Source organism: Jaculus jaculus, chromosome 17 (genome assembly GCF_020740685.1).
Source record: "Jaculus jaculus isolate mJacJac1 chromosome 17, mJacJac1.mat.Y.cur, whole genome shotgun sequence".
Taxonomy (NCBI): domain Eukaryota; kingdom Metazoa; phylum Chordata; class Mammalia; order Rodentia; family Dipodidae; genus Jaculus; species Jaculus jaculus.
The window spans coordinates 38578987-38606893 of NC_059118.1; the positions used below are offsets into that span (position 1 = coordinate 38578987).

Genomic DNA, 27907 nt, shown 5'->3' on the forward strand with positions numbered 1-27907 from the left:
TGTTAATTCTTGCTGGATCAGAAGCAAGGGGTTAAAAAATCAAGGGATTCTGTGGAGTGTTTGGGCTTGGATACTAGCAAAGCATCTATAATCAGAGGCTACTTGAAAATCCTTATGTCCTTCATGGACATCTCCGGTGATAGTTAAAAAGTGGTCTAGAATTACCCTGTGCTGAGAAAATCACTCACCACAAGACAGAGTCAATATTCAGAGCTTCCAGAAGTTCTTTGGACTAAGAAACAGCACAAATAGCCTTTTCTGAAAGCAAATTGGACAGAAGGTCAAATCCCTGTGATGAGGACATTAAAGGAAGAACAGTCTTTGAAGCACAATGGAATGTGGGACATTTGATTACTAATTAAAAGCTCACTCATAAAAGTCATGAATTGTGAAGCTATCTCTCCCAATACTATCTCAAAACCTGGTAACATGATAAACACTCATTGATCTAAGACATATTTACTATACAAGTCTCAAGGACCAGCTGTTGTGATTGTGGCTAGCAACAGAAAGATGGACAAACAACTGTCCTCAAGGCTTCCCACTCTCTGGGAAATGTTTGGGTTTGTCAGAACAAGGAACACTCAAGCTATCTGGTATAGTCACAGGTAGATACACTGTGTATCATGGGATTAAAGAGGAGGAGACTTGGTTTATGTAGACAAGATCCACTAATATATCAATGACAATATATTTCCACAGGGAGGAAAGGTTTTACTAGAACACAGACTGGAACAAGCAGAAGAACAGATGGCTCAGTATTGCAGGGGTGAAGGTGGCCATAATCAAGAAAACCAATGATCACTACTAATGCTAGAGAGGCTGTGGGCAAAGGGGAATTCTGATACACTGTTGGTGAAATTGTAAACTGGTGAAACCACTAAGGAAATCATTGTTGTTCGAAAAGCTAAGGGCACATACCCATAGGACTCAATATCCTATCAGAGATACTTTTACATCTATATTCATTACTGCTCTGTTCATACCAGCTAGGAAATGGAAACAATTTAGGTGTATATTAATTGATGATTATATAATGAAAATGTGGTACCTATACACAACGGAGTTCTACTTTGCTGTAAAGAAAGTTGAAGAAATTTCTACCAAAATGAATGGAACTGGAAAAAATATATACTAACTAAGGTAACTCAAGCCCAGAAAGGCAAAAATGATATGCTATCTCTCATATGCAGATCCTAACATTTAATGTTAATTGGTCTATATGCATACAAGAGGATATCAGAGTAAGGTAAAGGCTAGGACTGGAGACAAGAGAATAGGTGAGGAGAGCAAGAGGTGATGTGGGGGAATGGAGAATACAAAAGGAAATTTCTGGTATGAAAGTGGAAATCAGGCTATGGTGGAATAAAGGTCATAGGGAAGAAAATAGATAGTGGAAAAAGAGAAGGAAAAAGAATTTGTTTGAAAACACTATGTGAAACCTAATTTAGTGTATGCTAGTAAATAAATAAAGCTGACAAAAAATTCTCTCAACTTAAAAAAGTATATAATTAAATTTAAATAAATTAGGGCTGGAGAGATGGCTTAGCAATTAAGGGGCTTGCTTGTGAAGCCTAAGGGCCTAGGTTTGATTCCCCATAACCATGTAACCTAGATGCACATGGTGGTGCATGCATCTGGGGTTCATTTACAGTGGCTGGAAGCCCTGATGGACCCATTCTCTCTCTCTTTCTGTCTCTCACAAATAAAAATAAAATCCTTTAAAAATTAAATAAATTAAGTAAAACTAAGTACTTCAAATACATTAGTTCAAGTTTCCTACTGTGAATGATAAGAACTCAATTTGTGTCCTGAGAATATATGTCTAACCACTGGGTGGCAATTATATGAATTTTTACTATGTTACAATTAGGTGTATACCTTACACTTTATGTTTTCAAACTATCAATCTGTAGTGAATTGACTCAGGTGTCCCCCGTAACTTAGGTGTTCTAAATGCTAGATTCCCAGCTGATGGAGATTTGGGAATTAATCCCTCCGTGAGGCAGTATATTGCTGGGGGTGGGCTTATGGGTGTTATATCCAGTGTCCCCTTGGCAGTATTTGGCATACTCTCCTGTTGCTGTTGTCCATCTGATGTTGGCCAGGAGGTGATGTCTACCCTCTGCTCATGCCATCATTTTCCCCTGCCATCATGGAGCTTCCCCTTGAGTCTGTAAGCCAAACTAAACCTTTATTTTTCCCACAAGCTGCTCTTGGTCAGGTGATTTCTGCCAGCAATGTGAACCTGACTGCAACACCATCTAATTTGGAGGGTGCTCCTACTCTCATCATTTTTTGGAGGGGCCAGAGGCCAAACCCAGAGATTTTCTTTTAGTAGGCAAGACCTTGACCACTGAGCTGAGTTCCCCACCTTTATAATTTTTTGATAGGCCCAAAAATATCTCTATAGAGGAAAAAGGTACATTTTCAGATGAGCAGAACCTGAATTATAACAATGTTTTCTTCCTGGATGTGGCAGAGCTTCTAGTGTAAATTAGCCTCTTGGATCTGGAGAGGTGTAGATAATATAGCGTACACACATTTTTAAAAATTATTTATTTATTTATTTTCAAGCAGAGAGAGATTGAGAGAAGAGAGACAGACACAGAGAAAATGGGCATGCTAGGGCCTCTATCCACTGCAAATGAACTCCAGACGCATGTGCCCCTTGTGCATCTGGCTTATGTGGGCCCTGGAGAACTGAACCTGGGTCCTTTGGCTTTGCAGACAAATGCCTTAGCCACTAGGCCATCTCTCCAACCCTATGTATATTTTTGAGTCCATTATATATATCCTAGATATCAAACCCTTGTCAGGACTATTGAAGTTTTGTGGCAGGAAAACTTTTCCTTCTCAATCACACCTTTCCTCAAATCCTTGGCAAGGTCAGACAGAGCCATCGTCTGCACTCCCACAACATTTTCTCATGATTCACACAGAGCACAGGGACAATGAACACAACATTGACTCCATGATCCTCACAGAACACAGGAACAGTGATCACAACATTGGCTCCATGATCCACACAGAAACTAGGGACCATGAACACCACATTGACTCCATGATCTACACAGAACATAGGGATGATACAACTATTTAAACATCTTCCTTTTTCAATAGATAGTGTACCCTGTGAAGACAGAAATACTTTCTGACATCATTATCTATGTGTCCCCCTATACTTATTTGTTTAATCAGTTAACTTAAAAGGTAACTTTAAGCATCACTATGGTTTTCTGGAGCAGGACATTTCTTTATGAATAGGTACCTCACCTGGTAGGTAATGAGAAATGTAGTCAGGAGGGGCTTCAGGCTCTGTGTATGTAGATTTTATTTGATTTGCCATTGCATTTATAGGGTGCCCAGGTGTTGTGGGGACTATACCTTAAGAGATAAAGAGGAGAGAGAACTCACAAAGAAAGTGATTATATACTCATAAACTGAACTTACTTTTTTCTGAATTATATGTATTAAGGCATGTAATCAATGTCAAGTATGCTCATACTTCTTAGGAAAAGCATATTAACTTACTAAAGAATTCTAATCTGAACATAGTTTTAAAGATAAACAAAGGAATGGCATGATACTGATGCTTTAGACGTGGCTCAGTTGATGCACAAGCCTGAGGACCTGAGTGCAATCCCAGCACCCACGCACAAAAGCAGACATGGCCACTCATGTGTGTAACCCCCTTCTGATTAAGACAGAGACGGGAGGATCCCTGGGTCTCATTGGTCAGCCAGCCTAACTGAAGCACTGCCAGCTCTAGTCTCAGTGAAAGACTAGCTCCATGGACTAAGGTGGAGGCATGACAGAAGAGACATCCAGCGTCTACCTCAGGCTTCTTCATATACATGCATGGGTGAAGGGGGCTGCGTCTGTACACCCCATACATATTCGTTAGTTCCCATCCTCACACACAATGAGAAATTACATTGTGTTTATGATCACTGTGTGAGCTTGGGCACTAGTGCTTTAGCTAACTCTTCCCACATAGGAAATCTCTGGCAACAGTGAAGATTCTTTCTCATACTGTGATAAAGCAAATATAGCCATCTTTGATTTTTCGTTACTTTTGGAAATGTCGAATCTAGGTAAATTGAAAACATTGAATGGCAAATACTCAGTAACTTGAAGGCTAATGTAATCACATCCATCTCAAAGAAGATTCAATTCACTCCACATCTACAGTGACTCATATTCTTGCTATGAATGTGAACCTGATTGCAGTGTTAGGTGACTGCTGCTAGATAGTATTAAGGTAGATCTTCATGACATTACACCTTATGCTCTAAGAGATTAGAGGGATTCTTAACTCAATGTAATGAAATTTCTGAATTTCTGAAAATCTGGATGACTTTTCTCTGAGACAAAACAAAAGTTCCATAACTATGGTGTTTCCCTCTTTCTACCATGTATAGAACAGTGCAGAGTTTTGATTTGGCTTGGCTCTGTCCTGGCCAGGTAATCCATTTCCTTGCCTCTTCACTGTTGCCACTTTTCTTTACACATGTGCTCTCCCAGCAGACACTTAGTAATTGTTCAGTGCACACGTGCAAACATGAGAAATCTTCAATCATTTTATCACAAAGATAGCGTGTTCATATAACATATGTATAAAAATCCAGATGCTAATTAATGTCAAAATGAAATACTTTTCAAAGAAAACAATCATATAATTAACATGTGAAAATAAAATATTTTTTAAATTCATAAAAATATACCTGACATTTTGATGGTTTCCAATTATACCTGAAAGAGAAAATATTTCATACATTTATATGTATACCATATATGTATGACTATATATATGTATGTATATTATTTATTGACATACATGACAAATTGGATTAATGTTTTAGCTGTCAGGTACTTTAAATCTCTCATATAGAAGGCACTACTTCATAGGCCAACAGAATATCAAGACAACAGACTCTGTGTTGCAATTCATCTTATAGTGCAGTGAGATCTGTAGTGGTCATCCAGATGGAGCAGATCCTGGGAGGAATTAGAAGTGGTCACAGGCTGGGTTGGAATCTCACTTCTAGGATATTGTGAGAAAGATGGTAGAAGAAACATAAGAACTAATAGCAGGAACCATGAGTTCAACTTGGGGCATGTTATATTTAATAAAAGGACAAAGGAAGATAAATTTTTAATGGGAAATGTGCATATGTGAACATTGTACTCCAGAAAAGGGAACTAGAGATTGAGATGAAATGTGAAATAAGTGTATGATGGAGGAAATGAAAGAGGGAAAGAGAGAGAGGGAGAGAGAGAGAGAGAATTGGTGCCCCAGAGCCTTTCAGCCGCTGTGAATGAATTCCAGATGTATGGGCATGTGTGGCATTGCATGCTTGCATCACTTGCAACTGGCTATACCTGGGATCTGGAGGACTTCCCCAGGAGTTATTAAGCTTTGCAGGCAAGTGCCTTAATTGTCAAGTCATCTGTCCATCCCTGAGTACTTTTTACTTCTTTAACAACATTTGTCCCATGTGTAAATGGCTGACCCTGCTAGAAGTAAGCACCACCAGGCACAGTTAGCAATACTACAGTATATAAGTTTTTTGAGAGAGAGAGAGAAAGAGGGAGGGAGGGAAAGACAGACATAAGAGAGAGAGAGTAAGTGCACCAGGGCCTTCAGCTACTGCAAAATCTCAAGATGCATGTGTCACCATGTGCATCTGACTTCATGTGGGCACTAGGGAAACAAACCCAAGTCCTTAGCCTTTGCAGGCAAGTGCCTTAAACACTAAGTCATATCTCCAGCCCAATATTACTGTTTTTATTAAATGAAATTGAAAGCATGTTTAGTGGCCATCAGTGATAACCTGCTTAAATTCTGATCTCTTTATACAATGTAATAGTATATTACAACGGTCTATAGCCACATGTATTGATAATGATGAATCTCGAAATTCCCATGCTGAGCAGAAAAAGCAAGGGAGGGCTGGAGATATGGCTTAGAAGTTGAGGTGCATACCTGCCAAGCATAAGGACCCATGTTCAACACCCCAGGTCCCAAGTAAGTCCGATGTACAAGTTGATGCAAGTGGGCAAGGTTGCACCTGCACACAAGGTGGCACACACATCTGGAGTTGAATTGCAATTAATGCAGGCCCTGACACACCAATTCTCTCTCTGTGTCTCTCTCATACAATAAAAGAAAAGAATCAAGTGATTGAAAACTAGAGACAGTATGATTCCACTTAAGAATTCTCAGTAGGAGCCAGGTGTGGTGGCACACGCCTTTAATCCCAGCACTTGAGAGGCAGGGGTAGGAGGATCAACGTGAGTTCGAGGCCACCCTGAGACTCCATAGTGAATTCCAGGTCAGCCTAAGCTAGAGTGAGACCCTACCTCGAAAAACCAAAAAAAAAAAAAAAAAAGGGCTGGAGAGATGGCTTAGCGGTTAAGCGCTTGCCTGTGAAGCCTACGGACCCCGGTTCGAGGCTTGGTTCCCCAGGTCCCACGTTAGCCAGATGCACAAGGGGGCGCACGTGTCTGGAGTTCGTTTGCAGAGGCTGGAAGCCCTGGCGCGCCCATTCTCTACCTCTCCCTCTATCTGTCTTTCTCTCTGTGTCTGTCTCTCTCAAATAAATAAACAAATAAATATTTTTAAAAAAAAAAGAATGCTCAGTAGGAAGTCTACACAAAAAACTTTCTGTTAGATAGATAGATGATGGATAGATAGATAGGTAGTTATATATGTATGTAAACTTTGTTTGAAGGTAATAAAAAATATGGAAAATGGTTCCATAAGGGATAGAAGTGATAAGGGGCAAGTGTTTGGCAGAGGTCTTCGAAAAGCGCTAAGCTCCTATCCAAAGTTCTTGTTCTGTGAGATTGATAAAAACAGGGGGATACGTTGTCCTTAGTATTTAAAGGGTACATATAGGTTTGGGATGTGTATTTATATGCATGGCACTATTTTACATCATCTGACAATTATGCATGTTGAGTATAGCTTTCTGTTAATTATTGGTCTGTTGTTTATTACTATGGATAGTTGAGAACTATCAAAGAAAAAAATCAATTAGAGCAGAATACATGCATGTTTGTTTAAATGAGTTCAGACTTTCTGTCATCTACCTGTCCATCAATCCATCCATCCTTCTATCTGTCCATCTATCCATACATCCATCCATCCACCCACTTGAGTATGCATCACCTACCCATATTTCACAGTAATAAGCTATATGGTACAGCACTTAAGTGTTACATATTCATAACTGATAAATCTAGGGGAAAACAGATATTGATATTTTGCTTTCAAAATAAAATTGAAGAAAAAGGGTTCTGAACCTGATGCAATATTTCTGGGTACTGGCATCAAAATCTGCACTTTCATCAGAGCCCCAGGTGATTCTTACCTGAGACACTCCTGATGCTGACATATACATGATAAACTACTCCATTCTCCTATCTTTCCCAGTTAATTTATCTGTAACTTTTGAGACAGGGTGGCTACTAAATGCTATATAGCAGCATATGACAGCCTATACATACATGACCCAGGTCTGCCCCTGAGTTAGGGAATAATGATGATTAGGCTATTTTCATGTAATTTTGTGTATCACTGGCATGCTGATGGTCAGATTAACCAAGGACTATTGTGAAGACAGACAATTCTATTTGGACAGTGTCTGTCACAGAGGAAATCTCTGGTTAACCTTTATTTGTACTATCAATTTACTGGAAACAAATGCTAATGGATGAAGAACTGAGGCTCAATGTACAACTATAGAAATACTGTCTAAAAGACTCTGCCTGGGGGCAGGGAGGAGGAAAATGATGGTACCAACACATGATGCATCCATACAAAATTTCTATTCAAGCCGGGCGTGGTGTCGCACGCCTTTAATCCCAGCACTCGGGAGGCAGAGGTAGGAGGATCTCTGAGAGTTTGAGGCCACCCTGAGACTACATAGTGAATTCCAGTTCAGCCTGAGCCAGAGTGAGACCCTACCTTGAAAAACCAAAAAAAAAAAAAAAAGTTTCTATTCAATTAAAAAAATACTCTGCTGTTTATCCCTTCCACATGTCCTGTGGAGCAACTGTGCATCAAAGTCTTGAACAGACTGTGCCTAATCCCTCGAGTGAGGCAAGCTCTAGCAAACATACTTTAAATGCCTTGTTTTTATGAGGCAAAGGAACTACAAAAGAAGAAAATGCAGACATTGCTAGAGGGCTTTTATCTATTTGTGGACAAATGGATGAGAAATGAGTCAGAACACAGCCTCATTGTTCCAGGATTTATGTATCTTGCAATAGATTTTTTTTTTTTTTAACAGGCTCTTGCTGTGTGATCTAGGCTTACCTGGAACACACTGTGTAGCCCAGGCCTCAAACAGAGGTCCTCTTACCTTAACCTCCAAATTACAGGATTACAGCTATGAACCATATAGAATGTGGTGGATCTTGTGGCTTCCTTTTCTCTCTGCTCTACCATGACTCAAGATTGAATACACATGAGTTTGTAAGAAGTACACAGAAGAAATAGCTAAATAAACCATCCCTTTTCTGGTTAGACAACTAAGATGCCTGGAAAATGGGCAAACAGGTAGGACATTCTGCAGGGACAGAAGCTTGAGAAAACTCCCACATGAAGCTGTTTATGAACTCTGGCTCTTTCGTGAGGCTTCAGACACCAATCTGACTCTAAGAAACAGTGTCTAACAAAAACAATGAGCTGCAGAATGTGAACAAAGTAGAAGTCTGAGACTGAGCACTGGGTGTGTTCACATAGTTATACTTGAATATCCTGGCAAAAACTGGAAATGACTCTGGCACAAAAATCTTGATGATACATAGAAGGCTGGTAAAAATGCATGGATACAACCCAACTGGGTGAAATTCCTGTCAAAATGGTTAGCAAATCAACTCTATTTGTGGCAGTCAAAGAAATCTTAGGGTCTGCTAAAATCATAGTCAAATTCCAAGAATATAACATAAAATAATGAAAATGTCAATTCCTAGAAAATATCAGAAGATGTAAACATCACAATCACATAGATACTGAAATTACCTAAAAAATAATACAAAACAGTTACATTTAAGGGACAGAGGAAACTTTAAAGTCTCTGCAAAGAAAAAAAAGAACAAAGGAGCAAATGTAAATTTTAGAACTGAAAATATAATAATTTAAATATAACTCCATGAGCTCAATCAACAAATGGAGATGATATGGAAAAAGTTACTAGCTTGATGACAAATCAGTAAGAATAAGCCAATCTGAAGAACGGAAAGACAAATTAAAGAAAAAATGAACTCAGCCAAGAAAGCAGCTCAATTACAGAATGGAAAAATGTATGCTCAGCATGATGAGGTCCTGGGGTTGATCCCCAGCACTGAAACGATCAAAATTCCCTACACAAGTTCCTAGGAAAAGCCACTACAAACTGACTTGTTAAGAAATAGGACCAGTTGAATGAAATAGCAGCAAGAGAGTGAATCAGTACTTAACACCTTTGCCACACAGAGAAACTATGCACAAAGGCCCTCAATGATGACAAAGTGTTCAATTAAAGAATGAAAGTTGACAGGACTTCCAGGTAAGATGGCTGCATAACAGTTATACCAAATCAGCCTAGGGAGGGATCTAAGCAAAACCACAGCAACATACGCTTTTCTACTGAAAAGTGAAGGTGTACTGGTTTTTATCGGCCACAGCGGAGAAGCAGGAGAAACCAAGATCTACCAGAAAGGAGGAAACTGTCTAGCATCCCATGGAAGCACTTGCAGCCTGCACAGATCCACGCCCGCCCAGCAGAGACCAAACAAGGGGATTTTCCAGCCTCCTCAAACCTAAAGGGGAGACAACAGAGATCACCGAAGGAGCTGCTGAATGGGATACAGGTGGGATGAGCTGAGTAGTTCACCAGTACAACTCCAGGCTTTTTGCACTCTTTCATCCCCCAACCATCAGACCCACAAACCTCCTGAGAATGCATTAATTCCCATGACAGGGCATCCTGCACAGCTGATCAAGGTATCAGCTCCACAGCAGAACACATAAGGATCGAGGTGGGCACTCAGCATTGGCGAGATTGGAAGCCATCCCAAAAGGTAATGAGGCCAACTGACAAAACTACAGGTACATAGGCCTCCATTGGAAGTGCTAATCTCTCCTTCCATGTTAGGGCAGGTTATGGGTTACATTTTTGTGTTGTTTTTCTTTTTTGTTTTTTAACCATTTTCAATTAAGCTGTATTTGGGAGTTGAATATTGTTGCCTTTGAAGTTTTCGGATTCATAGGGACTTTGTCTTTTTCTTCTGTTATTATTGGGCAGGGTCTGACTCAGACCCAGGCTGACCTGGAACCCATTTCAGAACAGAAATCTAAACCTCTCAGGAGACAGAATTAAGGGTGTAGAGCAACACACACCCTTAGGGATTTTGGCTTTATGAGGTTATCTGTTTCAATTACCACATTTGCATACTCTGTGCTGGGTTTTGTTGAATGTGTATATTTCTCAGTTGAATTTTAGAATTTTGCCAGTAAATTGCTCCACCCAACTCACTAGGGTACTTGAATCATGGGCAAACTCAACACCTAGGATTACTTCTGCGGTTGGATTGGAGTACAAGAGCTACACTCAGCACCTTAAACTCCTACTCCGAAGGTAAATAAAGTTGGATTTCCAAGTTAAGAGCACTGAAGATCATTATTAGAAAACCCAAGCATCTAATAAAAAATCTCTATAATACAAGCAACACAAAGAATCAAGGCAATAAATCCCTGCCAAAAATTATAAATCCATCAGAAATGACCTCCAATGAGACTGTTTTAGATGAAATGCCTAACAAAGTTTTTTTTAAAAAAGATTTTATTTATACTCAAAGGAATCAAAAAAGGGCTGGAGAAATGTCTTAGCAGTTAAGTGCTTGCCTGTGAAGCCTAAGGACCCCGGTTCAAGGTTCCATTCCCCAAGGCCCACATTATCCATATGCACAAGGAGGGACACATATCTGGAGTTCATTTACAGTGGCTGGAAGCCCTGGTGTGCCCATTCTCTCCCTCTCTCTCCTCTCTCTCTCTCTCTCTCACACACACACTCAAATAAATAAATAAAATAAGCAAACCAAAAAAAAAAAAAAAAAAAAGGAATTAAAGAAGAAAACAATAGAATTAAAGAAGAAAACAAACTCCTGACAGAATTGTAAGAGAACACAGGAAGCCAGCTTAGTGAAATAAGGAGGTCATTATAAGACATGACTAAGGAAATAGAAATATTGAAGAAAAAACAGGCATAAATTCCAGCATTGAAAAACACAGAAAAAAAACAAACAAAAACAAAAAAAAAACCCTCTGTGGAAAGTCTCACCATACAATGGACAAAGAATAGAGCAGAATAGCTCAACTAGAAGACCAGATGTCAGATCTAATACAGTCCAAAAAAGAGAAAGATAAGCTAATAGTAAGTTATGAATGGGAATTTCAAGATATTCAGGACACTATGAAAAGATCAAACATAGGAATTCAGGGTATAGTAGAAGAAGGTGAATTTCAATCCAAAGGCATAGTAGGCATTTTCAACAAAATCATAGAGGAAAATCTCCTCCAAATTGGTAAAGAAATACCAATGCATATACAGGGAGCTTTTAGAGCATGAAACAGACAAAACCTGGAAAGAACCTCTCTTACCATGTTATAATTAAACTAGTAAACACACAAACCAAAGAATATATATTGGAGGCAGTTAAAGAGAAAAAGCAAGTCACCTATAAAGGCAAGCCCTTCAGGATCAGAGTAGATTACTCAAGATAAGCTTTAAAAGCCAAAAAGGCTTGAAATAATGTACTCCAAGTTCTGAAAAATAGCAACTGTCAACCAAGATTATTTTATCCCACAAAGCTATCTATCCAAATTGAAGGAAAAATAAAGACATTACACAACAAAAACAGGCTAAAGGAATTTATGACAACCAAGCCAGCTCCACAGAAAATACTTGAAGGAATCCTTCACATTGAAGAGAAAGCAAAACACACACATGAGAAAACAGGAAAAAATAAACCATACTAAAGTTACAGTTGAAATAAGAGAGTAAAGGGAAGCTAGGAAGCACTACAAAACAATAAGAATGACAAGAATAAACACATACCTTTCAATAATAACTCTTAATATCAATGACCTCAATCCCCCAAGCAAAAGAAACAGGTTTGTAGACTGGATGAAAAGGCAAGATCCTGCTGTTTGTTGTCTCCAAGAAACTCAGCTTTCAATAAAAGATTGACACTGTCTCAGGGTGAAAGGATGGGAAACAGTATTTCAAGAAAATGGGCCAAGGAAACAAGCAGTGGTTGCTATCCTAGTATCTGACAGGATAGACTTCCAACTAACATTAGTGAGGAATGATATAGAAGGTCATGTTATACTGATCAAAGGAACACTCCAACAGGAGGATATTATAATCCTAAACATGTATGCACCTAAAATGGGGGCTCCCGATTTCATCAAACAATCACTATTAGACTTAAGGTCACGGATAACATAAAATGTAATTGTATTGGGTGACTTCAATACCTCTCTCTCATCTATTGACAAGTCATCATGGCAAAAAATAGAGACATTGGTATTAAACAATGTCATGGAATCAGTGGATCTAACAGATATCTACAGAACATTCCATCAAAATGCTGCAGAAAATACATTTTTCTCAGCAGCACATGGAATATTCTCCAAAATAGACTATATATTAGGACACAAAGCAAATTTTAGACGATACTAGGAAATGGAAAGACATCCCATGTTCTTGGATTAGAAGAATCAATATAGTGAAAATGTCAATCTTACCAAAAGCAATTTACACATTTAATGCAATATCCATTAAAATTCCAATGACATTCTTCATGGAAATAGAAAAAACAATCCTAAAATTCTTTTGGAAGCACAAAAGAACCTCGAAAAGCCAAAACAATTTTGAGCAAGAAAAATAAGGTGATGAGCCAGGCATAGTGGCATATGCCTTTAATCCCAGCACTTGGGAGGCAGAGATAGGAGGATCACCATGAATTTGAGGGCAGCGTAAGACAACATAGTGGAGTCCAGGTCAGCATGAGCTGGAGACCCCACTTCGAACAACCAAAATAAATAAATAAATAAAACAAAATAAAATAAAATAAATAAAAATTAAAAAAAATAATAAGGCTGATAGTATCAATATACCCAATTTTAAGCTATATTACAAAGCCATAGTAACAAAAACAGCATGGTACTGACACAAAAGCAGACAGGTAAGATCAACAGAACAGAATAGAGGACCCAGATGTTAATCCAGGCAGCTACAGCCATCTGAGTTTTGACAAAACCTGCCAAAAATATTCATTGGAGAAAAAAAGCCTCTTTAACAAGTCGTGCTAGGAAACCTGTATGTCTATATGTAGAAGGATGAAAATAGAACCTTGTCTTTCTTGAGGCACAAGACTCAATTCCAGCTGGATCAGGGACCTTAATATCAGACCTGGAATTCTGGAACTATTAGAGGAAAAGGTAGAGGAAAGCCTTCAACATATTGGCATACGTAATGACTTTATGAATATAACTCAAATTGCTCAGGAAATGAATCCACCAATTAACCCCTGGGATATTATGAAATTAAAAGCTTTTGTACAGCAAAGGAACACTGTGAATAGAATATAGAGACAGCCTAAAGAATGGGAGAAAAATCTGCCAGCTATACATCTGACCAATGATTAATATCCAGAATATACAAAGAACTCAAAAAACAAAACAATACGAAATCAAACAACCCAATTAAAAAATGGGCTATGGAACTAAATAGAGAGTTCTCAAAAGGAAAAATATAGATGACATACAAACATCTAAAGAGGTGTTCTACATTCTTAGCCATCAGGGAAATACAAATTATAACTACTTTGAGATTCCGTCTCACTCCTGTCAGAATGGCTATCATCAAGAAAATAAATGATGATAAGTGTTGGCAATGATGCAGAAAATGGGAAACCCTTCTTGTTGTTGGGAATGTAATCTGGTACAGCCACTGTGGAAATCAGTGTAGAGGACCTTGAGATACCTGAAAATAGATTTACAATAAGACCCAGATATAGCACTCCTAGGCATATATCCTACATGACTCTTCTCACTACCTTAGAGATACTTGCACAACCATGTTTATTCAAGGACCTTCCACCTCAGTGAAATTTCTAGGAGTTCAATGGTGTTGGGCATGCAGAAATATTCCTTCTAAGGTGAAGAATAAGTTGTTGCATTTGGCCCCTCCTACCACTAGGAAAGAAGAAAATCTAGTGGGCCTATTTGGATTTTGGAAACAGCACATTCCTCCCTTGGGTGTCTTACTCCATCCCGGGTACCAAGTGACTCAGAAAGCTACTAGTTTTCAGTGGGGCCCAGAAAAAGAGAAGGCTCTTCAACAGATGCAGGCTGCTGTGGAGGCTACTCTGCCGTTTGGGCCATATAATCCAACAGATCCAATGGTACTTGAGGTTTCAGTGGCAGACAAGGATGGCCCCCATTGGAGGCCCTTGGGATTTTGGAGCAAGGCCCTGCCATCATCTTCAATTATTCTCCCTTTGAGAGACAGCTCTTTGCCTGCTATTGGGCGTTAGTGGAAAATGAACGTTTGACAATGGGCCATCAAGTAACTCTGTGACCTGAGCTGCCCATTATGAGCTGGGTGTTATCTGATCCACCAGGCCATAAAGTTGGACATACACAGCAGCAGTCCATCATTATTGGAAGTGGTATATACGTGATCAGCTCGAGAAGGCCCTGAAGGTATGTAAGTTACATGAGGAAGTTGCCCAAATGCCTATTGGTTGCTACTCTTGTTGTAATGCCTTCTGTCCCCAAGCATGCACCTATGGCACCATGGGGTGTGCCCTATGATCAACTGACTGAGAAGGAAAGGACTGGGGCATGGTTTACAGATAGTTTATCACGTTATGCAGGCACCTCCCAGATGTGGACAGCTGCAGCATTTCAGCCCCTTTCTGGGACAACTCTGAAGGACTGTGGTGAAGGGAAGTCTTCACAATGGGCAGAACTTTGGACAGTGCACATAGTTGTGCATTTTACTTGGAAAGAAAAATGGCCAGATGTGGAGTTATACACTGATTCATGGGCTGTGGCCAATAGTTTGGCTGGATGGTCTGGGACTTGGAAGGAGCACAATTGGAAAATTGGTGAGAAGAACATTTGGGGAAGATGTGGCTACAACTCTCTGAGTGGACAAAGAATGATATAAAGATACTTGTGTCCAATGTTAATGCTCATCTGAAGGTGACCTCATTGGCCATTGGAGGATGACTTTAATAATCAAGTAGATAAGTTGACCCATTTTGTGGATAGTGGTCAACCTCTTTCATCAGCCACCCCTGTCATTGTCCAGTGGGCCCAAGAACAAAGTGGTCATGGTGGCAGAGATGCAGGACCCAACAGCATGGAATTCCACTAACTAAGGCTGACCTGGCTAAGGCTACTGCTGAGTGCCAAATTTGCCAGCAGCAAAGACCAGCTCTGAGCCCCCGATATGGTAGTATTCCTTGGGGTGACCAGCCAGCAACCTGGTGGCAGGTTGACTACATTGGATCACTTCTGTCATGGAAAGGGAAGCATTTTGTCCTTATAGGCATACACACATATTCTGGGTATGCATTTGCTTTTCCTGTACATAGTGCTTCTACCAAAACTACAATCCATCCATGGGCTTACAGAATGCCTTATCCACCATCATGGCATGCCACACAGCATTGCTTCTGACCAAGGAACCCATTTCAATGCCAAGGAAGTAAGACAGTGGGCGATGATCATGGAATTCACTGGGCTTACCATGTGCCCTACCATCCTGAAGAAGCTGGCTTTATAGAATAGTGGAATGGCTTTTTAAAGAAACAGCTACAGGGCCAACTAGGTGACAATAGCTTGGAGTGCTGGGGCAGTGTCCTCCAGCTGGCTCTATATGCTCTGAATCAGCATCCTATATATGGTACTGTTTCTCCTATAGCCCAGGTTCATGGGTCCAGGAATCAAGGGGTGGAAATGGGAATGGTTCCACTTACCATCATCACTCCAAGTGACCCATTAGCTAAATTTTTGCTTCCTATTCCCACAACCTTACGCTCTGCTGGCCTATAAGTGTTGGTTCCAGAGGAGGGAGTGCTTTTGCCAGGAGACACGAAGAACATTCCATTGAACTGGAAGCTAAGACTTCCTCCTGGTCACTTTGGGTTCCTAATGCCCTTGAGTGAACAGGCTGAGAAAGAAGTTACAGTGATAGCAGGAGTGATTGATCCAGATTATGAGGGGAAAATTGGACTGCTCCTCCACAGTGAAGGTAAGGAAAAGTATATCTGGAGTTCAGGAGATCCTTTAAAGCAATTTTTTAGTGTTACCATGCCCTGTTATCAAAGTCAATGGACGATTGTAACAGCCCAATAGAAGTAGTGTGATAAATGGCCAGATCCTTCAGGAATGAAGGTATGGGTCACCCCTCCAGGTAAAGAACCAAGACCTGCTGAGGTGCTTGCTGAAGGTGGAGGAAATACAGAATGGGTAGTAGTAAAAGGCAGTTACAAATACCAGCTAAGGCCACGTGACCAATTACAGAAATGAGGATTGTAATTACAATGTTTCTACCCTACGCTGATACAGAGTGTTTGTACATATCTACACCAATATTAAGATTATATCACTAGCTAACTGTTGAATTTATATTAGACCGATTATATTAGAGACTAAGCTTTGTGTTGGGGGAAGATTTTGCAGTTCTGGTTTGTATGTGGGATAGTTATACATGTTAGGTGGAATTATGTGCTTGTTACTCTTTTCATTTGGAAATTAAGTATGATGTAAGGATATATGATTTGGTGCCAAGTTGACAAGGGGTGGACTTGTGATAGTTAAGGTGATGTCAACTTGATCTGTTTAATAATCCACAGATATCCCTTTTGGGTGGGTCTCGAAGGTTGCTTCCAGGAAGGATCAACTAAAGGAGGAAGTCCTTCCCCCAGAGTGAGCCCTTCCCCCAGAGCGGGTGTCCCCACTCAGAGGGGGACTTCATATAAGGAAGCTCTGGGTGAAAAGTGCCCTTCCTTCCACTTGGCTGCCAGAGCTGCTTGCTGCCTTCCAGCGTGGATTGAAGACCAGCATAGACTGAAGAGCAGCATAAAGAGAAGACCCGCATGGATTGAAACTCAGGGCTCCTTAGGAAGCCTCCAGGCCTTCTGGTGCCATCTGCCATGCCGGATCAGGACTTCTGAGTCATCTGGCCAGGTGGACTGAGCAGCTACCAGGTTCTGTGATTCTTGGGCCTGCAACTGCTGTTGGACTACTGTAAGCTAATCCAATAAATTCCCTTTTTAAACTAATTCATTCTAGCAGTTCTGTTTCTCTAGAGAACCCTGCCTAACACATGGATGGATCTAGAAAGGACTATACGAAGTAAATTAACCCAGGCCCAGAAAGCCAAACAATGCATGTTCTTTCTCACATGTGCAGCATAGCTACAAATGTGTAGACTTGTGTGTGAGCTGGAACCAGTGAGGGAGGAGAAGGAGGGACTTAAGAGTATAGGTATTGTATTTATTTATATATATAAGTAGAAGAACAGATGACATGGAGTGGAATGGCCTAATCAAGACCAGGAGTAGAGACTGAGTAAAAAAGGGTAGATGGGAGGGTCTATCAAAATTCAAGATATTATGAATAAGACATATATAAATTTACTTTTTTGGATAATGGTACATTCAGAAGCCATAGATTGTTACTAAAAAAAATATTCAGAGCCAGAGATGGGATACCTTCTAGTGAAAAAAAATGGACAGTGGAAACCTCAACTTTGGCCAGACAGGCCAATTGACTGAATGGGTGCAATAGTGACATGTCTGCACTGGGGGAAACCAACTGCTCTTTAATTGGACTGGAGGCCCGCTCTATAGGAGGGAATACATGCCTAGTACTGAAAACCAGATCAAAAGCCTATGGCAGGGTAGGTCATGAATCTTAGGGGTAAAAAGCCTGCTCTTGTCAGGTAAAATGCATATAATATGCTCACCAAACTGCCCAGTAAGCTCTGCACTTAATATCCATATTCATATATTACTGCTACTCTCAATTTTGGTTAGAAAAGCTTCTCTTTTCACATAGGGGTGACCACTGGGAAGATCTCAAAGGAAACACAGTGCTGAGAAGAAGCGATGGAGGAGTACTCAGTAATGAAACATCTCTAACACACCCTCCAAGGCTCAGGTCCATTGCAGAAGTGGTGGCAGAAAGAATGTAAGGGCCAAAGGAAGGGTACGACTCCTTACAATGCAACTGTCCAGACAGAAATTGACCTTGATATCCAGACCTCGCAGTGCCTAGCAGTACCTTCATAAAACCCTCATAATAGGAGAAAAAGATGATGACATTAATATAAAAGAGAGACTAATGGAGAGTGGGAGGGGATATGATGAAGAGTGGAGTTGTGAAGGGGAAAGTGGGGGACAGAAAGGAATTATGGTTTATTGTCTGTAAGGATAGAAGTTGTCAATAATGAAATTATACATTAAAAAATAAGATTGAATGTTGGGCTAGGAGATGATTAATGGTTCTTGTTTGCAAAGGCCACTGGCCTGCGGTAAATTACCCAGCACCCATGTAATGTGCTACAACTGGGAGCATCCCATCTCACAAAGTGGGGCATAGACACCCTGAGATTGTCCTAGGACCTCCACTTGTGTGTGTGTCTGCGTGCATGCAAAATAAATAAGTAAAATAAGTAGGTTTTCTTAAAAGGAACAAATGATAATCTTCTTCAAGCTCTGCCAGAAATAACAGTGAATGCTTCCCAATTAACTTTGTCAAAACAACGTGATTCTGATATCATAGTCACACAAAGACACCACAAAAAAGGACAGGAATTTATACATAAAAATCCTCAACAAAATACTAGGAACTGAATCCAGGAATCTAAAAGGACACTACATTATGACCAGATATACTTTATCTTAATTACAAAACAGCTTGTATTAAATAGTCAACCAATGCACCATAGTTCTAAGTAAAAAACTAAAATTCATGTTATCTCAATACATTGGAGAAAAAGCATTTGGTAGAATCTAATGCTATTTACTGATTTAAACAAAGTCAAACACTTATCAATTTAGAAAAGGAAAGAACCTTTCATATACTAGTCCAAGGCCTCATGAAGCGCTCCACAGCTAGCATCATATTGACTAAGAAAAATGCTACCCCTAAGAGCAGACATACCACAGACTATGCACCATCTCCACCTCCATGCAGGTTTGCACTGCAGGGCCCTGCTATCACAATTATTTTGGGAAAAAGAGGGGAAGCATCTGCACTAGAAATGAAAATGTTAATTTCTACATTCCATGTAAAGCTTAAAGGTTTTTGAGTTAGCCATTACTAATGGACAAGCTCAGCAAGATGACCAACAAGAGGCCTTGAAACCACAACAGACAGCAAGAACAATCACAGAGACATTACCCATGAATGTTTTCTAAAATCTCTTGGGTAAACCTAAATAATTATTTCCCTTTATATCAAATTCCAAAAGAGCTTTAAAATATGCTGCAATATTTGGCTTCAAGTGACACATTCTCCTGGTCAGAGAAAGAATATAGACTGGAAACAGCGATAACTATAAAACTGGTGGTATGGCCACAGCAAAAGTGCCTGACAGTGAAAAATAGTTACTAGTGGATTTATACATGCCTCAGGATGCTTACTATCTTACGTAATCTAGGATATTATAGCATAGTTTTTCAATTTATGAAAACTAGGAGAGAACATTTCAAAATACAAATAACATTTCCTTTTAAATTATCTATAAAACATACAGTATAGTCTGAATTTTAAAAAGCCAACAGAAACAAAGCTGATATGCTCTCTTTCATAGTGAATTCATAGCTAAGTAGTCCTTCAAGTTCACCAAAGACAAAAGTTCAATTATATGGAGTTAGACAGTGTGGGCTCATTTCCCCAGTACCCACAATAATGACAGATGAACAAGTAACCATGCATTTGGAGTTAAATAAGTAAATAAATATACTTTAAAAGTTCAAGTACAATTCTCTTTATTGGTTTTAAGCTGTTTCCTTGAATCCTGTGATGTGTTGTTTAGCTTTAAGGGTTTCAGTGAAAAGAGGATTTAATATGAACAGATTAAGGGCCAGTGACTGAGAATTCAGTCATCCCTCTTCAGAAATGTGCTGTTCCAAGGGCTGGAATTAGAGAAACTTCTCAAAGCAGGTAGCAGTGACAGAGTCCCACACTGTGGCAATCACATATGTAGTAACTATTTTTTGGAGATGGATTAAATCTCTCATGAGAACAACACATGTAGCATGTATTCACATAGCTGTGTTTGCATCAACTCACGCAAACAAGAAATTTGGGATTGGTTTATAATGAAAAACTAAAAATGTTGAAAAAAAATCTAATTTGTTTTGTAGTGTGTCTTTTATCACTTATTCCTTATTTTATTCACACCATGAATCCTTCCAGTGAAAAAGTGAATTGTAGACTAGTTCTTTCTCTCATCTATCTATCTATCTATCTATCTATCTATCTATCTATCTATCCATCCATCCATCCATCCATCCATCCATCCATCCATATATAAATATAGATATGAGATATATACCTCATATATATATAAATATATATACACATACATATATATATATATACATATGTATCTATACATACATGTGTGTGTGTGTGTGTGTGTGTGTGTGTGTGTGTATGAGAGATTATACTCTCTATCCCCTCAACCTTGCTCTTGCTCTGGGGGCCCTACTCAGTGGGGTTATGGTATTTACTGTGGATCATGAAGGCCTCAGTCAGTCCCTGTGAGATAGAAGGGAACCAGCCTTAGGTACTCCTACTCTGTGGCTCTTAAATCTTTACACCTCTCTTCTGCAATGTTCCTTGGGCCACGGCAGCTCTTCTTCTTTCTGAAGTCTGAGTTTCTTGATCATGAGATTCTGACTTGGTTTCTAATACCAGATATACATTCTCTCCCACTGAGCAGGCCTCATGCCTAATAGTTGGTTACCATGGGGGCTGTGTGCCACTTGCACAGGGTGTTCTTGACTAGGTGGTTGATTTTGTATTATATGGGGTCCCCTACTTATTCATGCTATTGGTGACTGTTGTCCTCCAGCACCTTCCATAGGTCTTCCAGCACGATTAGGGCTAACCAGTTGGAAGCTAGTTTCCATTTCAGTTCTAGCATGATATTTGGATGGTGGCACCTGTAATCCCACTGCTGGGGTGGTAGGGATGTTGAACCCTGGGTATCACAGTCTAGCCAAATTGGTGAGCTCTCAGCTCACTGAGAATCACTGCCTCAAGAAATAAAGTGAAGAGCGACTGAGGACAATGTTGGTCTCTGGCCACATATACATGTGCATACACATGCACGAGCACCCACCCATGTGTCCACACACAAACATGCATACATGCACACACATTAGACACACATACACATGCCTTCCCCACAAAAAAGAATGGTGTTAGAAATCTCTCTCATCCAAGAGAATAAACACTATAAGGATGAATTTAGTATGTCTGGTAAAATGTGTAGTGTGACTATTTCTATTTTTGTACTTTTAAGAAGTTAAACTCTTTAGACAATATTTTATACTTTATTCACTATTATAAAACTGTAATAAGGGCTGGAGAGATGGCTTAGTGGTTAAGCACTTGTCTGTGAAGCCTAAGGACCCTAGTTTAAGGCTCGATTCTCCAGGACCCACATTAGCCAGATGCACAAGGGGGCGCACGCATCTGGAGTTCATTTGCAGTGGCTAGAGACCCTGGGATGCCCATTCTCTCTCTCTTTCTATGCCTCTCTCTCTCTCTCTCTCTGCCTCTTTCTCTCTCTGTCTGTCACTCTCAAATAAATTAAAAAAAAAAAAAACTTAAAAAGAAACTCAATAGTTAAGTGTTTTCCATGCAAACATAACAAACATTGGACCTGAGATGCCTGAGTTCAATTACCCAGAATCCATTAAAAACTGGATAAAACTATGCATATCTGAATCTCCAGGCCTATGATCTGAGACCATGGAGTTGCCAGGGCACACAAAAACAGCTCCAGAATAAGTCAGAAGCTCTGCCTTCAGAAAAAACGCAGATAAGGAATGGATGGTGACACCTGAGGTTCTCCTTTGGCCTCCACATGCACAAGGGATGTCACATCTGCACATGCACATATATACACCACACATCATAGCCATTGATACTCAAGAATGAGAAAAAGGGAAGGTTCCCCCCCCCAAAAAAAAAGGAAGAAAAAAGAAAGAAAGAAAGAAACTTTCCAAGAAAAAAATAATGAAGAGAAGATTTGGAACAGCTTCTGGAAAGATACTACATATCTTCTATAGTGTATGTTAAGTAAGATAGCACATCTCTCCATAATGGATAATAACTAGGATGCTACATATCTTCTATAGTGTATGATAATAAAGAAACAAGGAAGCTGGGTGTGGTGGAGCATGCCTTTAATTCCAGTACTCAGGAGGCAGAGGTAGGAGGATCACCATTATTTCGAGGCCACCCTGAGACTACATAATGCATTTCAGGTCAGCATGAGCTAGAGTGAAACCCTACCTCGAAACATAAAAAATAAAAAATAAAGAAAGAAACCAGGAGGAAGCATATAACATACCAGCCATAGACACTCTCAATTTTCCCATTATAATATCAGGTTTTTTAAAATATTTATTTATTTGCGAGCAACAGACACACACACACACACACACACACAGAGAGAGAGAGAGAGAGAGAGAGAGAGAGAATGGGTGCACCAGGGCTTCCAGCCACTGAAAACGAACTCTAGACAGGTACGCCCCTTTGTGCATCCAGCTAACTTGGGTCCTGGGGAATCAAGCCTCGAACCGGGGTCCTTAGGCTTCACAGGCAAGCGCTTAACCGCTAAGCCATCTCTCCGGCCCCAGTTTTTCTTTTTTTAACATGCATACATTATAGAAATATGTAATAAACCACAAATATCCAAAATAGTGTAGTTCATTCAGAATTCCACATTGTTTATGTTACTGCATATACACTTGTGTGTATATATCTGTTTTACCTGCTTGGTTCTGTTTATATGTTTGGGCTTATTTCCATGTTCAAACACTTACCAAATGTTTGTGTTTAGTCCTCCTTTGAATGCAGCATAAATTAAACATCCAAAATAAGGTTTCAGAAATGCTTACTGAACTACAAAGTCTCCTGCGATGAACATCTTTGATACAGACAGTCTTTGACAGAGACTTTTACTTTGTATATTTTTGAGGGCAATTTGCAGGTCTGTTTCCAATAAATGCACAAACATTTGATATTATCAATAGCCATCCCCTTATAGAACTTTTTGGCCTACGCACATCTCTATTGAAAGCTTGAAGATTCACATTTCCTTTATCCTTCCATCAGCACCATCAACTGGCTCAAGATTAGCTCAACAGGCAAACTTGATGCCTTACTTTAAATTGCATTTTTTTTTCAATAACCAGTGTGGCTGAGAGTATTTGCATATGATTTGCATGCATTTATCTTGCTTTGAATTCATCATCAATGGTGTTGGTAATTTGAAAGGCCATCAATCCACATTCTAGGTATATTAGCAAAACTATCATTTTTTTTGTTGATGTTTCTTGCTTGTATCTAGTTTTGCATTTATGTCTTAGTAAAATTACATTCTTAAATGGACTGAGATTTGCATATAATGTTCTTCCCATACTTTATATTTTCTTTTAGGCTTCATGAATTTAGAGTCAAATCAGTAAGACTACATTTGGAATTAACAAAAAGTAAAACTTCCAGTCCTATTATGAGTTTATACAAATAAATACCACATGGTCTATGCATGGTTAATATTAAATGTTATTTCTTCCTCCCCTTCTGATTTAAAATGTCTGCATATCAAATGTCATACTGCTTTCATTCTTCAATCTAACTTCCTCACTTTCCTTGGAATGTCTGGTAGTATATGTGTTCAACTATTTTTTAATGCCTTATAATACTATTTTCTTAATTATGAACATTATTTTATGAACAAATTGTGTGTTAGATCCATTCTCATACTGCTACCCTGTCTTATATCTCTTCTTCCCCACCCTGATTCCATGTAGGGTCCTGCTCAGTAGGGTTGTTGGTATTCTAAATTTCCATAACTTTAATTGAAATGTGACCACAATTCCCTCATATAAGCTTAATAGCCACTTAAAAAACATCAGTTAGGGTTCTACTTAATTTAAACATTATTTGATGAAAAAGATATTTCTGTTTAAGAAAATGTTACATATTTTCTTGTATTCTAACATGTAGCAAAATTTAAATTTTTGAAGCTTTTTATCTTTTAAAAATATGTTTTTAAACTTGGTGTTATTGTATGCAAATTAAAGTTTGTTTTCTTTCAGCATATTTTCTAGTTTATATATGGTGGGTCCTTTAATGATTGGTATAAAAAAATGTGATTCAACTGGAAACAGCAGAATTTTCTTATTCTTCCTGTGAGCTTATCAGTCAAAGTGTGTACCTGCATTATAGAAGTGAAAATGTATCCTTTTTTCTAAGAAAAATGTTGTTCTGCTCTGGCTGGTGTTACTGATGTACACATCATCTACGGTAATATGTTACAAAATTTAATGGGAATACCTAATCTTGCAATTGGCCATGACAGCAGTCTGGGAGATGGGTGGTTATCTGTTTACTTCTTCTGCAGTGCATGCACTTAACATCCTAAATCCGTGTTCTTAGACTTACCTTGTGAACCAAACCCTATGGAAGAATATAGACATCTGTATTTATACTACTGAATCCATTTTTAAAATGCAACATAAAAACAGAACTAAACTATGGATCTTAGGAGGAAAGTCACAAAAAATAAAATAAAATAAAGAAAGAAAGAGAAAGAAAAAGTAAAAAGAATCGTAAGTAGTGAAAGGATAATGTCTTGCCAGGGAATTTTGTAAAAATATATCAGAAAACCCTTTTGGCTGCGAATGGCCTGGCCCTGAGCACGGCATGGAAGAGTGAGAGGCCACAGGAACCCTCAGGTGGACCCTGGCTCCTGGGAGAGATGCAAAGTCCTAGGGGGGCCTCAGTCCTGCGCACTGCTCTTGACCACGGGCAGCACAACCCCTGCCCAGCGCTGGGAACCTCCACGAATGGCGAGACTCCAGCAACAAACTTGCGCAACCACCTGCGGATGTGGATGTGGATGTGGCGCGGGCTTGGTGAGCCTGGAGCCGGCCTCTGCACCGCGCACGCCACGGGACACCGAGCCCCTCGTGCCCACGGGACACCGAGAAGACGCGCACACTTCCACCCAGGACAGCGAGCCCGTCGTGCTCCTACCTGTGACCGTCGAGACACCCAGAGGCTGGAGACCTTCCTCCCCACCCAGGACACCGAGCCCCCCCATCCCCTCAGTCACGCAGTTAGACTGAGGTCCCCGCATCCCCACCTGAGAGCCGAGACCCGCGCGCCCTGTCCAGCCCCGCTCACCTGCACCCGATGCCGCCACAGCCTTGCTCAGAGTCCTGGATCGAAGGTGGTGGTTCCCAGTTCTGGACACAACCTGGCCAGCTCCCAGAAGGGCGGGGCGCGCTGAAGTTCCCCAAATCCAAACCCAGGAGGAGGGAAAGTGAAAGCAAGTAGTCCCCGCTCAAATGTCAGTGCAGAGCCCTCAGAGGCAGCCCGCCGCTGCCTCAGGTGGATGGGGCCGCCCAGGGCGGGAGAAAGCCTTGCTGCCTGGTGGCTGCGTGAGAGAGGAAAACAAACAAAACCAAAAAAAGCAGCCCTCCCAGGGCCACATCTGCTCCCCAGCCCTGAGCTGGAGAACAGGCCCTGGCACTCCAGGGCTGGCTGCAGGCTTGATTTGTTTTCCACAGGGCTGAAGGAGCCAATTTGATCTGGAACTGAGGGAGAAAGGAGAAAGAAAAGAGAGAAAGGGGGAAATGGAAGCAGGCCTCCTGCTGCTCTCTACACTGAGAAAGAGCCTTGCTAGGCACAACATTTCTGTCAAACTAAAGAAGGTTCAGCTCTTCTGGGGCTCCTGGGGAGACTGCCACAAGCAGTCAGGAAGTGGGAGAGCTCAAAAGCCCCCTGACGGAATTACATTTGGACAGAACCATGTTTGAACGCTGAAGAGTCTTGGCACTGCTCCACTCTGGGAGTTTACTTGGGAAAGGCATGTGGGAGTGGAGTTCGGGGATTTTCCATTTTCTTTTGTATGCATGTGATTTGCTAGCATTTGTGTCAGATTTAACAATTAATATTGTACTACTCAGTAATCATTGCCCATATACAGAAATGTCACTTTATTAAAAGTGCTTAACAAAGAAGCTGACACCAAAGCCATAGTGAAATGCAGTAAAAAAAAAAAAAAAAAAAAAAAAAAAAAATTAGCTTTATTTTAAGTTTGCAAGAGGGGCCAAAATATTGAGCTCATGAATATAAATATCTATAGTACCCCATGAATAATGCAAAAAATTTAAGATCAAAGCATATATAGTAAAACATTGTTTTAGCTACAAAACATATATCTGAAAGTAATCACATACCCCAACGCAGTCTTTGAATGGCTGGAAAATGACTAAAACTCAAGTCTTTGTGAATTTCATGAACTGGTGATCCCGATCTGAACACTTCCAGGATGACAAACACGGTTGCTACGTTGATCCTTAGTGCTCTTCAGCAGTGCCACGTTAAAACTAGATAATCATGTGCATAATTCCCTGTACTTTACTTTGTCTTACAAATCCACCTAATTGTCAATGCCCCTGAGACTGGCAATAAGTATGTATGTGCACATATGTGGTTGGTCCTAGGGATCCAACCAGGAATAGCATAGGTGGGTCATACAGTAGATCTATTTTTAGCATTTTTTAGGAACTTCCACACTGATTTTCATAGTGGCTGCACCAATTTACATTCTTACCAGTAATGTCTAAGCATCCTTTTCCCCCCACATCCTAACCAGCATTCATTGTCGTTGGTTTTCTTAATGATAGCCATTTTGACTGGAGTGAGATGGACTCTCAAAGCAGTTTTGACTTTGCACTTCCATGGTGGCTAAGGATGTTAAACATTTTTTAAAAAATATTTACTAACCATTTGTAGTTCTTTTATAAGCTGTTTATTCTATAGCTCATTTATTACTTGGATTATACTTTTAGTGTTGAATTGTTTCAGCTCTTTATGTAGATATTGATCCTCAGCCAGATATATAGTTAACAGTGATTTCTTTCCTGTTCTGTAGAGTTGCTCTTTACACTGGTGATTGGTTCTTTTGGTATGCATTAGCATTTAATATCATATAATCCCATTTGTCAATTATTAGGTTTATTTCCTGTGCTATTAGATTTATTTGATGAAAATCCATTATGCCTACATCTTATGTAATAATTTATTTATATTTTACTCTAGCATTTTCAGTTTCAGTTCTCATATTAAAATCTTTGATTTGGTTTTAAATTGTTTTTTGTTCAGGGTGAGAGATATGGATCTATTCTTGTTCTTCACCTGTGGAAATCCATTTTCTTCCCTACTGTTTATTGAAGAGTCTCTGGCCCCTAGCCCAAGAGTATGTGTTTGATATCTTTCTTGAAAATTAGTGGATCTATTCATGTGAGTTTACTTTTGAGCCTTCTATTCTTGACTGTTTTTTGCTGGTCATGTTTCTATGGCTCTGTAATACAACTTGAAAAATGCAATAAATAGAAATTGGTATGGTGATACTCAGCACTGTTCTTTCTGGTAAGTTTTATTTTGTATATTCCTGGGCTATTGTTCTACCATATGAGTTTTAGAATTGCATTTTCTAGTTCTGCAAAGAATTTTATTGAAACATTAGTGGGCATTTTGTTGAATGTATAGATTGGTTTTGGTAAGAGAGCC

The 27907-nt window shown here is 39.8% G+C and overlaps 1 protein-coding gene across 6 annotated transcripts in view; it reads right to left on the reverse strand.

Moving 5' to 3' along the window:
- Plscr4 (phospholipid scramblase 4) overlaps positions 1 to 26141 on the reverse strand; it is a 56488-nt gene extending 30347 nt beyond the window's left edge. For 2 of the 6 annotated variants that reach the window (XM_045136991.1, XM_045136989.1), the window contains exons 1-3: positions 25514 to 26141; positions 4728 to 4755; positions 3277 to 3387 (exon numbers count right to left, since the gene is read on the reverse strand). In XM_045136991.1, the coding sequence (XP_044992926.1) occupies positions 3277 to 3387; positions 4728 to 4734 (118 nt within the window). In that variant the 5' untranslated portion in view covers positions 4735 to 4755; positions 25514 to 26141. Of the gene's footprint in view, positions 1 to 188; positions 259 to 3276; positions 3388 to 4727; positions 4756 to 23145; positions 23168 to 25513 lie in introns of those variants that run through there. The other 4 variants (XM_045136990.1, XM_045136992.1, XM_045136994.1 and 1 more) reach the window with 4 other exon arrangements.
- Between the last annotated feature and the right edge of the window lie 1766 nt (positions 26142 to 27907).